Source organism: Ostrinia nubilalis, chromosome 27 (genome assembly GCF_963855985.1).
Source record: "Ostrinia nubilalis chromosome 27, ilOstNubi1.1, whole genome shotgun sequence".
Classification (NCBI taxonomy): domain Eukaryota; kingdom Metazoa; phylum Arthropoda; class Insecta; order Lepidoptera; family Crambidae; genus Ostrinia; species Ostrinia nubilalis.
In genome coordinates this window covers 5,098,334-5,116,419 of record NC_087114.1, presented here as the reverse complement: position 1 = coordinate 5,116,419, position 18,086 = coordinate 5,098,334, and the positions used below count along the sequence as shown (strand labels likewise).

The 18,086-nt window shown below is 40.6% G+C and overlaps 1 protein-coding gene across 1 annotated transcript in view; it reads left to right on the top strand.

The window, feature by feature from the left end:
• LOC135084795 (uncharacterized) overlaps positions 1-18,086 on the top strand; it is a 142,120-nt gene that overhangs the window by 42,658 nt on the left and 81,376 nt on the right. The window contains exon 3 of the mRNA XM_063979532.1: positions 14,699-14,793. Coding sequence (XP_063835602.1) covers positions 14,706-14,793 — 88 coding nt within the window. The 5' untranslated portion in view covers positions 14,699-14,705. The remainder of the gene's footprint in view (positions 1-14,698; positions 14,794-18,086) is intronic.

Here is an 18,086-nt window from a genome sequence, read left to right as displayed (position 1 = left end):
AAAAGGACTGTAGTTCCTGAGATTAGTGCGTACAAACAAACTCTTCAACTTTATGTTATTAGTATATGTCCTTCTTCCGTATCAAAGCGTTAGTATATCGAGTTATAAACGTCGGCGCACACTTGTCGTTCGTTACGTAACGTCCGCCGGCCCACTTGGATCTTTGACATAACGACGGTAACAGTAGCCGTGTCGTTACTTTAAACGGAGGTGACAGAATAACAGATGATGATGTATAGCATGTGCAGTCTAAAGCACATACTTATAGACATACTTTTATTACAAAACCGATCCTATACTCAAAGGTGACTGACTGACATAGTGATCTATCAACGCACAGCCCAAACCACCTGGACGTGTCGGACTGAAATTTGGCATGCAGGTAGATGTTATGACGTAGGCATCCGCTAAGAAAGGATTTTACGAAACTCCACCCCTAAAGGGGTAAAACGGGATCCACGCTTACGACCTCGCGGGCGGCCGCTAGTTACAACTATAAATAAAAGATGTCACAGTGTTTATTGTCTTGGTGTTTAGAAAAATGTATCAAAAGAAGTTACCGAGATAACTATTCATAATATCCATTTATTTCTACCCTTAATTACCTACCTACCTATAATTAATTTTAGATCCAGGGTAAACAGGATAGTTCTTATCCTAACTTTATTATTTTTAACCCCTCCACACCTCTGTAAAAAAAAAAAAGTTGTTTCCCATTCATTTACATATTCATTCATCATCTTAACTGGAATATCCCAAGTCCTAACTCATCATTTATCTTTACCTTCTATTTCTAAGCAGAAAAGACTACTATGAGTTTTTGTTAAGACTTAAATTCGGTATTGTCGCGAAAATACCTTGTGACGTCTTACCAAAAACTTTCAGCATTTTACGTCAAAATGTTCTGGAATATTCTTGCTTATTCAGTGACCTTTTCATTTTATTTATAGACTCGTATTTATAGAAATAGTTTTCCAATACTTGCACATAATAAAGGACTTACACCTTAAATGGCGATAATAATAAAGATCAAAAGATATTATTAACAGCTATTTCTAGATTTGTATTTCCTTTGTATTTCTTACGTCGAGAGGGATCTATTAATACGACAGATGATGGACTATTTTTATTTAATTTCTTTCTATTTTACCTTCGTATCAATGTTGTTGAAGCGTATAAATAGACACCAAAGAAAGAAGAAAGAGAAAATGCGGAGGCGGTTGGTGACTCCAAATAACTCTAAAATAACAAGTTACATAAAATGGAAACCGACTTGCGGAACTTTTTTCTTCTATGTATAGTTATTTAATTTTTAGCATTAAGAGATGCATCTCAAACTAATTTGATAATTATAAATAACTTGAAGAAATCGAACTGCCTAAGGCGGGAATTTAACCCACGACCCTTCGCTTGCAGGGCGACTGCTCTTTCAACTTCTATTAAATTAACCAATCTCTTCTATTTATCATACTAGCTTATTCTTACTGGTTCGCCCGTATGTAGGTATTTATTATTGCATAAGCATGTATGTCTTTGTAAAATAAAATAAAAATAAAATAAAATAAAAGTGATGATCAGGCCGAAGGGTGGAAGCGAGCTTCACTCGGACGGAACCCTCAAACACAGAGGAACTGGCTATCTTACCTCCAAGCAACTGCCGGAACAAAACATTGCTTTTAATGGTGTTATAGCTATAAAGTAACTACATATAACTATAATGGTGGGTAGCTAAGCTACCCACTTAGAGAGCTTTTGTTTGTATGTTATTTCGAATTTTAGATTAAAATGCCAGCGTTATCCATAACACTTACAAACCTGACAATCGCCCGTATTCACACACATTACTATGAGGTCTCACAGTGCGAGTGGACGCTCAGGGTGACACACGAACCAATCACAGTGCTCCATTCAACGCTGTGTGTTCGATTTGCTGCTTCACTTAAGCAAGCATCGTTTGTGAATACGGGTGTATGTGTCGTTCTATTCTAAAAATCTCATTACACGCCTTTAAAATGAGAAAAACCGATAAGATTGTTACATTGAATATACCGAGCCTTAATTGGTTAAACAATCGCAGCTCGATAAAGCCGGTGTTCCACTGATAGCGAAGCTATTCTCTAGCGCTGTTTCTGTATATTTTGACCACGGGAGCACGGGACTATTCCCGCCTCTCGTTCCCACCGCTGCAACTCCTGTGTAGCCAGGATCTACAGCATGACCGTAACCGTAATAAAACCCAACCAAAGAATGTAAAGTCTCTTCCTCCTTCGTCTCATAATTAAAGAGATGCTGGAATGAGCGACGGCGATAGATAGAACTGAAAATACGGAAATCATTTCGTCGTCGTCGTCGTTTCAGCCATGACGTCCACTGCTGGACAAAGGCCTCCCCCAAGGTTTTCCATAATGAACGGTCCTGCGCTGCCCGCATCCAGTCTTCTCCCGCGACCTTTACCAGATTGTAGAGACGATGGCCGTTGGGCCAGAAAAGTTCCTGAGTGGCGACCACGGGATGGAAGACGTAGTAGCGTGGGCAGGCCTCCTATTAGGTGAAAATCATTTACATAGCTGTAAATGTCGCAATTTCAATCCTTACCAAATTATTTATTTTATTGGAGTCGTTTGCCGTGTTTTCTTGTGATTACTGGATTTGTTCAAATGACAACCTTCAAAAATTGTGTAATGCGGACAATATAGCTTAATATAGCTTAGCTTCCATATCGTTACCGGCATTACTAACACCTACTTTTATAGAAAACGGCTAATGCTTACATGCACACCATATGTCACGAATAGCATAGCAAAATAGACCTTACACTCGTAATTATAAAACGCAAATCAGAAATGAAATGCTACAACGAACATAGATTTATTAATTATGGACATTGTTGAACCTGATATTATGTGTATGTACTTTTGTCTTCTTGATTTTTAATGAGATCTCTATGTTTAATTGATGTTCTTTCTGAAGAACATCCGTATATTACTTACTAGTTTAACTACTAGTTCGAGCTAATCGTTGCAATTAGCCCAAGATTATTTATCTCCTTGTGTACCTACTAACTAAATTATAAATAACTTGAAAAAGTCGAACTGTCTAAGGTGGGAATCACCTTTCGCTTGTGTACGCAATTAAATCAATCAATAGTTCGGAATGTCACACCTGTCCCCAAACAGTTGCCTGTCAGTTGACACAGTTGTTGTAGCATACAGGTATTACAGACAGATACTTAAATAATAAATACATTATGTTACTATGTTGTTCATGACGGGTATAGGTAATTTGTACATGTAAAAACATTGTCCCCAGCGGGATTTGAACCGGCAACTAAGCCAATCCGCCTACTGACCTCTTTCTCCTCAATTACTTACTCACACCCCCCACAAATTGGAGAATTACCTTTGTCCTTTTTTACCGGTTAAAACAAAGATGTACTGTACATAGTACAAACGCTCGTGATGACAACAGCGATCGGTAAGTCAATTGAATCGATTTGAACATCCGATGCATCGATTCAAAGTGCACGATGTGCATCAGTTTCGATCATTCCAGAAGTAGGGCACAGTTGTTTGTTTCAATGGCACAGACACAATAAAGTTTAACACAGTAGGTTAACTCTTATGGTTTTTAATTTGGCGTTGGAAGTTACCAAACCCTATAATTTACTGAAACATTATTTTAATACAACATCTCTAAGAGTCCATTTATGGATTGAATACCCAGTCAGTTTACTGGCAGTTATCAGACTGCTTAACTGCTACTACGTATCAATAATTTGAATGATTGCTAGCTTTTATAAGTAGATTAATTTATGTTCATTTGTGGATCATATAGGATCACTAAACTGATCACAGTTTACTCGTACTACACATAGTAGCCTTGAATTACCGTTGCCCGAGTATTTGGACTTGCCCTACTGCACCTTAACTTCGAACTCCTCGTTCTTCTGATTAATTTTGTTGCGGGTCCAATGACAGTTTAACTTTCCCCCGGGACAAACTTGACCTTCACGGGTTGGGTTTTTATTGGCGGACAAGCTGAAGATCCTGGCTACACAGGAGTTGCGTTGGGAACGACAGATGGGTATAGTCCCGGTGCCTTACTGCTCAATCTTTAACTGTGGCTTGGTGATGTCTAATCACTCAAACTGGGTTAATAACACGTGTTACTTGAGGTCTTTGGTTATTGAATTTGCTGAAGAGACAGATCTAAGCACGCTTCGGTTGAACAAGCTATTCTTAGCTACTGATTGTTTACTTAAGTACCACTATGTGTAACTAGTGGTAGTACATACATTTCTCGGTGGCAGTTATTTAAAATCATTTCACTGGTAGGCATTTTCATAATTGCCCTGGTCTTTAAAACTTTCAGTTCAGTTTCTAGTTAGAATATTTAGTTTTCTAGACTTAATAAAAAAAGATTTAATAAAAAATTAAGGCTTTGATCTGAGGATTCGACAGTATTTTTGGCCTCCATAAAATTTAAATAGTCCACAGTTATTATTGTTCTTTGTCCTATCCATAGATTAATAAAGCCTTGATAGAAGATAATACGCGCAAGAAGTGAGGCAACTTGAGTGGACCATTCTGGCTCACTTGAAACGTCACTTCGAGTCGGCTCTCCTCGTTTGGAACAAAAATTTTACTATCATCAACGCTAAATATTTAGTTCTTTCTTCATTGACCTATTCCAAGAACTTTAAAAACAGCAGAATAACAAATAGTCCTAGCGACAAAACTTGACAAAACGACACTAAACAAAAAATGACGTCCAAATCTTTGGAAACCAGTAGAACGTGATAATTAAAACCTCCATGTCGATTCGGTTCTCACGGCGAGTTCGGTTTCTAAATCTGCTATACTTAGGCGATCGGACAATGCGGGTCGACGACCTGCCGACCGGCGTGACCAGTGACCAATGACAAGAGAAAATGGCTGAGTAGACTCGATTGACAATGACATGCTTGTATAGCATCAACTAGTCACCTCTTAGGCCTCAGCCTCGAACTTAGCGGGCAGCGGGGCGGCGGCGGCGGCGGCGCGGGAGCGGCAGGATCTTATGCGTAAAATCAAATAGACCGGTTCTCGAAAACAGCGGGGCGGCAGCGGGCAACGAGCGGGCAGCGGCGAGGGAGCGGGCAACGAGCGGGCAGCGCACTCCTTCTTTTGCCCACAATAAATCGAGCGTTAGGAATAAATTTGAATCGAAATAAAATTGTCGCCGTTGTTCAGACATTTCGTTTGCGAATAAAAACAAATATCTCGATAACACAACCCCGAACACAACACTTCGCCGCCGCCGCTCCCGCCCCGCTGCCCGCTAAGTTCGAGGCTGAGGCCTTAACGCTTCAGCCAAACCAACGCATGCAGATCGCGTCGGCGATGGCGATCACTGCGCGTTGGTTTGGCTGTTAGCTTAATTTGTAACCGCATAAGATGGCACAGCGTTAAGTTTATCTGCACTTATATCACTCACTGTAGATTGAATTAATGAATTAATTGTAGATTAATAAGGTAACGCGATATTATCATATCATTGCCAAATGGCCGTGAGCGTCTGCCGAGAGAACAAATCAAGGGTAGAAGCACCCTGCATCTCTCTTTAACGTCAGCTGTGAATGCTGTGTATTTTAAAACTTTTTTATATTTTATTTTAGAAAATCATCACCTTAAACAACGATGAAAGTACCTTAATCACCTTTTCTCACATGTTTTAAAGCCTAAATGATAGTTTACTCACTAGTAGCAATCGAGCCTACTGTATCTGTCTCAGTTATGTCATATCTCAGAATGGGTTTGTCTCTAAGACACGGATATCTAGGCTCCATACTTGGAGTTTTGATGTGGTTTGCATTACAATTAGGCTAACCAATTAACAAATTCAGCTTGACAACTGTTCTTGTACTGCCTAAAACTTATTTAGTGACAGTTTGATTTTTTGTACATTTTTGACATGTAAAACAATCTAACAACGTGAAAGATACTGCCCAGTAAAGATGTCCGGTTATCACAGGTCATCACCTTATTTATCTGCCAGATATTAAACCTATCTGAAACAAGATAAGTAGTGGATAAGTAGCCTGTGAAACGTTTGGCATCGAGTGTTTCTGATAGGTATGTTCCTCTATGTTCCTAATAGATTTTCTGGAGATATCTGACAAATGAAGTCACAGCTGAGTGCTGACTGACCACTGACCAGCTATCTTCATTTCTTAGATAGGGTTTGTGCATTATCTATACTGAAACTCAATTAGTCGCTGAAATTGAGACCAAGACAAGTGTTATCTCAAAATTAAGCTGGAAACATTGAATTTATGCATATATTTAGTTTATTCTGTATCATATCTATATTGATTCCGTTTGATAGAGCTCCTGAAGAACTTTCAGCAACAGTAACCAAGTTTTTTGTTATCTTCTAGTTTTTGTAAGAACTATTTATTAGTCCAAACAAATAAAGAAATTTTGACTTTGACTTTGACTTTGACTTTGACTTGACTTTGACTTTGACTTTGACTTTGACTTTGACGTTGACTTTGACTTTTGACTTTGACTTTGACTTAGAAATAATCGAGGGTTTCCTCCACCTTGTACAAGTGCTCTAACTACTTCACAACTATCGCGAGCATAAAATGAAACAACCATCAAGTACCCAACAACTTTCCCATGGCCAGTCTTTCAACCGGAAGATTATGCACTTTATAAGTACTTACATGAGTTATTATAAGAGCTGTAGTGTAAGATAAGCTTGAATGGAAATTAAATGTAATGGCCTGTGCCTGGGTTTGACTCCTGGAAGAAAAGACTTTCGGTATTAATTTGCTTTGTTTGGATCATTACCTAAGTATGTGAAAATGGGAGCCAAGTTCGACGACAAAATAATTCAAAATCAAAAATATTTTATTCAATTTGAAGTTTTTAAACAGTATTTTGGCACTTATGAACGTCAAAAAGTAAAAAAGAGGTAACCTTAAAGGACACTTTACATGTATCCGTAACTTTTGGCTTCGAGACAAACATAATATTGTTAAACACAATTTGAAGTTGTCACAATAAACACAATTTGAATTTGAATTTAAATGTGTGTCAAATTCTGATGTTTCAGCTGGAGAAACTTTGTTACTTATGTCAGCTTCTTTTTCAAGGGTTTTTAATCACATTGGTATGACACTTTATCCGCATAAGCACTTTTTCATTTCATTTCAATGAATATTATTATGTTTCAATCAAAATCCAATCTATGAATCCATCGAAAACAGTACTAATCTACTAATGGTCACCAAATGTGGTCACACTAGAGATTTCAAATGCGCGGGCGTTTGAGCTTGTCGCTGTCATAAATTACGCTGCGATGGTTTTGGAGAGCGTTCAAAACGTAAACTGCTATCATTAGCGTCCTACACGATGGTGGTATAAATTTAAGAATCGATTTTAGTCACAACTACAAATCGATGCCTTTTGGACGATACTGCATTCGATCCGAATCCGAGAAAACTACCCAAATACACTCACAAACCACAAAGAAAATCGGTTAGAAAATCGCAGTAGGTACTGAGTTTTATCTTACTAAAGCTAGAGTTCACTGTTCACCAGTTGTAAAGATACAAAATAGTTCTTTTTCTTGGTTGGTTAGCACGACTAAATTGTGTAACTTGGCTACTTTTTATCAGTCTGATGTTTCGATTAAAAGTACATATACGGTAGAAAACAAATGAAAAATTTGTGCTGTGCTATCGCTAGGATTTTAAGTTTTTTGCGGTCATCAGCACATTCTGTATGTTCTCTTAGAAGTCTCGAAATTTGGGATATAGTTTCTGTAGTTTCAGTAGAGGTTAGACCGTAAAAAATAACAATAAAATAACATAGCATTCTTACTACTCCATAAAAATAAATTATCATCGTGATTTTCATTCAAGTTCTTACAGCATTCAACCGATGAAACTATGCTAAAATAGTATCTATTCCAAAGTACATAAGACGCCACATAATTCAGCTAGACATTCCGTAAATAAGTTCATTCATGACCGCCGTGTGACGTCAATGATTTTACGCAAAATGACGTCATGCCGCGACCTACCCGACTCATACATAATATTCAAGTACTGAGTATGTAGGGGGCGCTACCAGCTGGGCTGGGAGGGTGGTCGCTTCCTTATTGCATTATCCTGGTAACCTTGAGGCGATAGTGAAAAAAAAAAACTCGCTTTTGAAGTTATGTGAACTTTGTTAAACCTTTTTAGGACTCCGTAGGAAGGAAGGAACCCTTATTTTTCTTGGTACCGAATTTTTTTTGCTTCTTTATCACTTTTGAAGATATTCGTTGTGAATTGTAGTCTATTTTTAATTTGTATTTTTTTCATTATCGTGACTTTTTGCCGTGGTTTCGCCCACATTTTATAGCTGTCACAGAAAAACTACCTAACCCTGTTGTTGACGATGGCCACCTGAAGTAGGTACAACTTAGCTAGATTTAAATATTATTAATTAAAATGGCTGCTTATGAAACTAACTTACTAATACCTTATTAGATTTGCCTTTCATTTGTATGAATATGTAACTGATGGTGCCTGAATGTAGGCTATAGGTATTATTATTGACCTACTTAACTTACCGAAGTCCTGTGACTTACCTTGCATTTTGTTCTATTAACTAAATTTAAATGTATCTATGTTTAAGCTATGAGTATATTTACATCGTGGTAATAATATGTAAACTGTAAGTCGACCACATAACTTACACTGTGTGTATGTGTTTTTGGGGCATAATTAAATAAGTAAGCGAATCTGGGTGCGCGCGTAGGTAATAATATTATCGCGCGCCTAGAAAATTCCGAGCTAGCCGTTAGCAATGCGGCCCGCTGATTGGCCGGAGGCCTCTCGCCTTTTATGGTGAGAAGCTTCTAGCGGCTCACCGCGCCGCACACGCGGCCGAGAGCCGCCAGTCGTCGTCGAACTCTCACCCTCTGCGAACGTACTAGTGCGCACACCCGGACGCGCCTTCATTTTCAACGTACCTACCTGGACTTTCATTTCATTTATCACCTACGTTCACCCATCGACCTACATCGCCTACAAAGTGGTCCTACGAGCCGAATCATCGATTGTGAATTGTGAACACAGTGATCCGCCAACATGTCTTTGCTTCGCTCCCCCCGCGGCGCCGCTGTTAAAACACGCCGACAAATGATGGACGAAGACAAGACAAACAAAGTGAAAGTCGCTAGTGAAGTGTTGAAGAGTGAGGGCAGCCAGTCCACGCGCACATCGTCTGCAGCACGGCGACTCACTATTGAAGCTGCACGTAAGAGGGCGGAAATTGAGATCGAAGCGATCGAAGCCGCAGAAGCAGCCGCAAAAGCCGCCGCGGAAGCCGCCGCGAAAGCCACCGTGGAAGCCGCCGCGAAAGCCGCCTCTAAAAGAGCGGCAATTCGTAAGTCGCTCATTGACATAGAATTGAACGCCGACCTTGCCGAGCTGGGTTCGGAGGGGAGGAGTGTGAGATCATCGTCGGAGAAAGTTGAGGCCTGGCTTGACACATCACACATTGCAACGACACATCGGGAGGAGAAAGTCACCTGCACCGCGCCCCAGCAGCGTACTGAAATACAAGAGCTGGCGGCTGCACTCACAGTTGCGATCTCCAACGCCGCTGCAATGAACCAAAACGACCAACTGTTGTCAAGATTGGCCACCTCTAAAGACCTACCCACTTACTACGGTGACCCCCTCGACTGGTTACAGTTCCGGAACGCATACTTCGAGTCCACCGACATCTGTAAATACACCGACACCGAGAACATGTGGCGCCTTCGTAAATGCCTGCGAGGCGAAGCTAAAGACGCAGTATCTTCGCTACTCATCGATTGCACGTCACCTAACGAAATAATTGACATGCTAGAGCTTCGGTTTGGCCGACCTGAAATCATCATGAACAAGATAGTGTCACAACTCAAGAAGATACAACCACTACCTGAAAGTTACCACACCGAATTAGTGCATTTCGCAATCAACATCAAAAACCACGTAGCAGCCGCCCGAGCGATAAAACAACGCGAGTACCTACAGAGCCCCGAACTCGTAAACATCATCGTGTCAAAGTTACCTACACTACTCGTGACCAAGTGGGCTGACTACGCTTACGCCAACCGTGAGATCAACGACAAACCTAAGTTAGAATGCCTATCGGACTTTCTATACTTAGAAGCACAGAAAGTAGCCGCGGCCGGTGTTAGTTTCGTACACAACCAACACGAAGCCAGACGTAAGCCAGAGTACATCAGAAGCTCTCACAAAAATGTACTCGTGTCTACCAACTACGACCACAACGAAAAGTGTAACTTTTGTAAGACGCAAAAACACGCATTGGAAAAATGTCTCAAGTTCAAACGAGCTCTACGCAAGGATCGCTGGCGCTTCGCACGTACAGAAAGACTCTGTTTTCAATGCCTACTACCACGACACGCTGATACTACGTGCACAGCCCCCGAGTGTGACGTCGAAGGTTGCGGGCTCGGCCACCATCGCCTTCTACATTGGTCGAACCCGCGACCCCAGCTGCAGACGGCATCAGAACGCGACGAACAGCGTCTCAGTGATAGTGAATGTGAAAACGTAAACCATACTACCACGCTTCAGTGCAACAACGAATCTCAAGTGCTATTAAAAATAGTGCCTGTTACTGTGATCGGACCAAAAGGTAGTATGCACACGCACGCCTTGCTAGACGACGGTTCGACCGTATCGTTAATCGCGTCGCGACTCGCGGATGAGGTTGGACTGCACGGAACGCCTCATACCATGCGCTCTCGTGGTGCATGGGACAATGAACTATCATGTGAAACAGAAATAGTGAACTTTGAAATAGAGAATAGAGACAATAAGCGTTTCAGTTTACAAGCTAGAAAGATTTCCCAACTCAATTTGCCAATGCAAAGTGTAGTTAATGTTGATTTTTGTAAATATGAATGTGTAAATATTGATTTGTGTAAGTGTAATGCCCAGCCTATGTTGTTAATCGGGCAAGACAATTGCGACTTAATCGCTCCTATTGAGTGCATAAGGGGAAATCCAGGTGAGCCATACATGACAAAGACGTGCCTAGGATGGTGCGTGCACGGGGCAACAAACAAGGTAATTGATTCATCTGTTTGCTTTACCACAAACTTGTGTTTTGTTGAATCCTGTGAACCAACTCAAACCGTCGCCGCCGCCTTTAGTAATAATACCGACGCGCTGGCTGATAGCGCGGTCCCGCTCGCACTCATTGCGTGCGAGCAGGCCCCAGTTGGGCCGCCCCGCGTGCATAGCGACGCGCTGGCCGATAGCGCGGCCTCACTCGCACTCGGTGCGCGCGAGCCGCCCCCACTTGGGCCCCGCGCGCATAGCGACGCGCTGGCCGATACCGCGGTCTCACTCGCACTCGGTGCGTGCGAGCCGCCCCCACTCGGGCCCCACGCGTCTGCCGACGCCGCTTGCATACCTACGGCGGCGCGCGCGCTCGTTCCTACTTGTGACGAGATTTTAGGCAATGTAGAGAATTCACCAACTAGTTTATTTACCGAATGTACGAATGGAAAGACTTTGCCGCGCGAACTAAATAAACCTTCTGTCGAATCCACTAAATTTCATGTTAATAGTGAAAGTATATTTTGTTTACAACACGATCAATATGAACATGATTTGCCACAGTTGCAAGAGTTAGTGCACAATTATTTGTCTTTGGAATCAATAGGAATAATTAGTAAACAGTGTAAATATAAAAATGATTCACTTGAGATTAATATTTTAGAAAGGTAAACTTATTGACGGTCTTTGTTGGACCGCAGGCTTGCCGTGGACGCATGACGTCACTAACTTGCCGGACTCTTATTTTGTTCTATCTATCTTATTGACTAGGTTATTATGATTATTTTGTATAAGTTTTAATTTATTGAAAAAATTATTGTGTCACGTTTACTGCGTGCTAATTTGGATGTTATTGTATTTGTTTACATGTTACCGCGTTTTTAAGACATCGTTCTATCCTAATACCTACCTACTTATGGAAACTGTTAGAACCGCGCGACGCTTGGCTAAGCCGCGCTTAAGGCAACTGGCACTAAGGTCTGGGACCAACAGCTATGGCTGCGAAGAAGTGACCAGTGAGTGACGCGCGTAGTTTTAACCTTGGTTATGAGTGTCGCAAAGCGACACTAGGGGGGAGGATGTTGACGATGGCCACCTGAAGTAGGTACAACTTAGCTAGATTTAAATATTATTAATTAAAATGGCTGCTTATGAAACTAACTTACTAATACCTTATTAGATTTGCCTTTCATTTGTATGAATATGTAACTGATGGTGCCTGAATGTAGGCTATAGGTATTATTATTGACCTACTTAACTTACCGAAGTCCTGTGACTTACCTTGCATTTTGTTCTATTAACTAAATTTAAATGTATCTATGTTTAAGCTATGAGTATATTTACATCGTGGTAATAATATGTAAACTGTAAGTCGACCACATAACTTACACTGTGTGTATGTGTTTTTGGGGCATAATTAAATAAGTAAGCGAATCTGGGTGCGCGCGTAGGTAATAATATTATCGCGCGCCTAGAAAATTCCGAGCTAGCCGTTAGCAATGCGGCCCGCTGATTGGCCGGAGGCCTCTCGCCTTTTATGGTGAGAAGCTTCTAGCGGCTCACCGCGCCGCACACGCGGCCGAGAGCCGCCAGTCGTCGTCGAACTCTCACCCTCTGCGAACGTACTAGTGCGCACACCCGGACGCGCCTTCATTTTCAACGTACCTACCTGGACTTTCATTTCATTTATCACCTACGTTCACCCATCGACCTACATCGCCTACACCTGTATATCCCTTTAAAAAACGGGATAAAAACGATCCTATGTTTATTCCCTGGGTCTACAAGGCGCAGGGTAGAGTTAGGTAAATTAAAAGTAAAAAAGAGGTAAAAGATCGGGGGTTCGATCCCTGTGCAAAATGGTCACAAAGCCGCGGGCAAAAGCTAGTTATAAATAAATGTGTAACTCGGTGTTACGTTGTTTATTAGCTACTTATAATTACATAAAATATATGAATGCGTAACTGTTACGTTTTCACGTTTTAACTGCTGAGTAAATACACATAATGGATCAAATATTTTTTTAATAGTGTAGAGTGACTGTAAACTGAATGGATACATAGATAATGTTATGTTATGTTGAAATGGATAGTTTGGTCGCGAAAACATTTTAGGTTATAATTTATTCCGTTATTTTATTTGCATGATTGATTCAAGGACATTGTACTAAATCATGTAAGTATAATTTAAAAACAGGGTAATGCTTATCCCACACAAATTACCCATCCAATCCATTCACGAACCGACAATACGCCGTAAACTTCAGGACCGAATGACAAACAGACAAACGCGTTCGCGATGATCACAAAGCGAAACTTAAATTAAATAATACATCCTTGGACATTACACACTGCACCGGTTAAAAACACTTTTTTTTTATATCAGGGTTCGAAAGGATAATTAGGTACCTATCTACTATATAAAAATAAGTCCGGTTTTCCTTCCTGACGCTATAACTACAGAACGCACGAACCGATTTCCACGGTTTTGCATTCGTTGGAAAGGTCTCGGGCTCCGTGAGGTTTATAGCAAAGAAAATTCAGAAAAATTTAACAAACGAAATTCCACGCGGGCGAAGCCGCGGGCGGAAAGCTAGTCATTGATAATTATGTAAATACATTAGTAGTAGCAGAAAATAAAATATCTAGAGATTCCAGCAAGATAAGATTCAGCCAACACTAATTTTTACTGTGCGGGAATCGAACCCGCGACCTCTGACATAATATTCCCCTAAACACCAGGCGTTATCATTAATGTATGTTTTTATTTAAAAAGTTTCCCCTCTCCCCCAACTTGAATGAGGGGGTGGCGGGCATGAATGGGCCACCCGGGTGGCGCCCCCTACCGAAAACGGTTAGAACTTGCGTGTTGTTCTGTTTGTTTGCAGTAATGCATAAGCATATGAGTTGCAAGATAATGAGGGAAAAAATAGGATTTAAAAGTTCATTCATTCATATTTTGAAAACTTAGGTAGGTAGGTATAATGTACTCGGGTTTTATTAATCTAAGTGTACTCGCAAATGTGACTTGACAGCAGATCGGTCTAGATTTTTGTAACAAATTCGCTCGCACCTAAAATTAAATAAGATGTCGCAATACTTAATTATTGCTGTGGTTGAAGAACTACATGGTAAAACCACTCCAAGTTATTTTTCCATGGTTTTATCGGGGAGAATTATAGTAAACGCACGAACACACGAAAACATGAATGGTAGGTAATCTATTTCAGAAATCAGAGGCTTATTTTTTTTTAAGACTAGCTGTGTCCGCGACTTCGTCCGTGTGAAAATCGTTATCGAGTAGGTTTATGTCACGCGAGAACTTTCATCAGTAGGCCTAAGATGCGCGCCGTGATAACTTTTATCGACGTCAAAATGTATGGGGAAAATCGATAAAATGGCGTGATAACCGCTTATCGCGGCGCGCATCTTAGGCCTACTGCTCAACGAGCTATGTGATGTGCCCCGCTCATTGCCATTTTAGTTTGACAATTCTGCGGGCTATGTCGGTTACTTTGGTTTTCCTGAGCTTCTATAGAAGTAGGTACCTATATTTATTAATTTCTGTTCGTTGTTCCAGGCGTGGTATGGACAAGGAGAATGGCGAAGGCGCCGAGGCTGCCGGCAAGCCGCCGGCCCCCGACCAGCTGCTGGACGCGGCTGGACTCTTTGGGGGTGAGTTTAGAGTTCAAAGTCCTTCAACCTAAGTTACACAGACTCGTATATTGTCCCAATGGGCAGCATCCGCAGCAGGGCACATGAATTCCCTATCAGCCTTTGTGTTTCCAAAATTATACGATCTTAAAGTCTTCAAGGCTCGAGTGAATCTTCTGGGTTCGTTCCATCATAAATTGCATCTGTTCTGCGCCCTGTCTGGGTGAGATTGTTTATAACAAGTGCAAGCCTTTAGCATAATATACCTACTAAAGAAGCTATTGCAGTGTACCGTTCCCAAGCTCTAGTGGCCATTGTCATGTTTTAAGGAATAGGTACGTTCCATCTCGTGGAGAGACCTCACATAAAACGCACCTTAATATTTTACCAGCCCAGATATTTGGTACATCTCCCGTCTCACTGGCTTGTCTAAATCGAATCACGTTTGGAGCTAAACGTCGACCTTCAATGAGGGTTTTCGCGATTGAAAAATCCGCCAGATGGCAATACGTAGACGCGAGGTCCAAATGCTGCGTGATTGGTGGATATTGATATATCTGTCAATGTCATGTCAAAAATAACCAATCATGCAGAATTTTGACCTCGCGTCTACGTATTGTCATCTGACGGATTTTTCAATCGCGAAAACCCTCATTGTTGTAAAGTGGAAGAAAAGAGTAGAGATGGAAAGAAGTCGGTTAAAGAAAGGTATAAACCTCGTAAGAGAGAGCTGAAAGAGAGCTAGAGTCGGTACGAGATTGCCCATGCCCAGAGACAAAAGCAAACAAAAATGGCCGACCCGGGACCTAGTACATCGATCCTACCGTCCTACTTACACTGTAGCTCAGTCTGTCTATCATTAAATTAACCTTGAACTGCTTTGAACTGTCAAGGTCAAATTCAGACTAGAAAATAACCTCATTTCGTCACTCGGTCTGTCAAGTATGTATAGCATCATATGCCTTATTTATTGGGTCATAGATGTTATATTAGCATGAAGATATAGTAGGTATTTGATAACGTTTTTGAAATCGACGAGGCTTAAAGCCTGTCTTATTGGTACCAATTTATGTTAAAATTTAACCTTTGCTGCACTGATCCAATTTTAGAATAAAATTAGTAGGTATAAAAGAAATAGATTTAAACTAAAATAGAAAGACACAGGTCTTAACGCGACGTTTTTTAATGAGTTACATTATGTACTCACGGCTTGAGGTTTCTGCTATGCTGCAGCCGTGGTCACAAGCAGACTGGACTGAAAATCTTAAAATTGATTTAACTTTGAAAGTTTAGAGAAGAACAGGTCATATTAAACGCTACTTTTTCGTCGCAAAAATAGAGCTGTAGATGAAATTAATATGGGATGAAAGTTTGTATAGATAGGGCATCAAACTTTCTCGTGTAATATTAATAAAAAAATACAATTATTCCTATACCTCGTTTCTCTAGGATCCCATCATCAGATCCTGACTCGTTGATAATGGGACCACCTATCGATTAAGAGAAGAATTTGGAAAATCGGTCCACCTTAAATTGACGGAGTAATCGCTAAAAATACATACAATTGAACATAGAACCTCGTACTTTTTTGGAAGTCGGTTAAAAAGGTCCCCCACGCGATAGAGACTCTGTGATAGACCAAAACTCACGAAGGCGAAGACAGAATCTATTTCCAAATAACATAACCCTCCTTTTGGCCAGGGTTCGAGGATATATATCAAGGGATATATATCAAGATATATATCGGATATATATCCGATATATATCAAGCCGGTTTTGATGATATATATCAACTTTTAAAATTTGTTACTGTATTTGTACTTTTTGACATAAGATTTTTATTTTTTTAGTTGATTTTGCCGTATTTCAAAGATATTTTATGTTTTTGCTTTATTTGTCCGATTTTAAGTTTTAAAAACATTAAAAACATGTTCATGTAACACATATGCAATAGTATTCATGAATAATACAATAAAATAATACTATGGATTTCATACAAAATTGATATATATCAAAGTTGATATATATCGGATATATATCATAAATATCCGATATTTGATATTTATAATAAATATCGGATATTTTCGAACCCTGCTTTTGGCGCAGTCGGGTAATAAACATAATGCAGCGAGCGAGCCTACTCCAACCTACTTTTATTGTTCCAAATCCAATATTCAATAGGTAATTATAACCGCTTCACCGTAATTCGTCTTCATCGAAGACTGTCGGTTAAATTGGCATGTACGAAACCGCCATTTTGAAGTGATGATTTGTGAATGCACTTATGCCAATAAAAGTACGGCCAGGCCAGCACCAACCTAAGAACTGCGTCTTATACAGGGTGATATTTAATTGGTATCCTTTTAAAATAAGACTTTACTCATGATACATAGTACGTTCCTCAAATATGAGATAAATCCAATGAGTTAACAATAATTAAAAACTTGTACAGATAACAGCCCACTAGGTGGACCGACCATCTGGTGAACCGGTCGTTATGGAAATCCTTGGAGCAGGCCTTTGTCCAGCTGTGGACGTCACGTCGACTAAACTCTGATGAATGTACTATGTATCTTGAGTTCGTTCGTTCGTTCGTTTCAGCCGAAAGACGTCCACTGCTGGACAAAGGCCTCCCCCAAGGATTTCCACAAAGACCGGTCCTGCGCCGCTTGTATCTTGAGTAGAGTCTTATATTAAAAGGATGCCAATGACTTAAACTTCACCCTGTATAGTGGTAATAGTACAGCTGACAAAGGTGACTGGGTTTCTTCCGCCACTTCTTCTCAGCACCAGCCCATATGTTGTCCCGAAGTAATGGTAGGGCAAGCTATATTTGGGACGTGTATAAGCACGCTGGAACGGTCATATGTACTGAACTTATGATCTGAGGTACTGAATAAACTATTTCTTTTGATAGGCGCAAGAAAAATGCATAGTCCGATGTATTGTTGACTGTACAATGCGTTTGCTCCGTTGCAAAAGGTATTGCCTAATGACGTTATACAAAGGACTTTGGTGACCCACTTAAAACATAAGTGATGTTACACTGTGATGAGTAATCTAAATACATACATAGGTATACGAGTATGTAACTCAAAGGTGACTAACTGACTGACTGACATACTGATCTATCAACGCACAACCCAAACCACTGGATGGATCGGGCTGAAATTTGGCATGCAGGTAGATGTTATGACGTAGGCATCCGCTAAGAAAGGATTTTACAAAAGTACACCCCTATGGGGGTAAAACCCGATCCACGCGTACGAAGTCGCGGGCGGCCGCTAGTGTAAAATAAAACTCAAAGGAAAGGA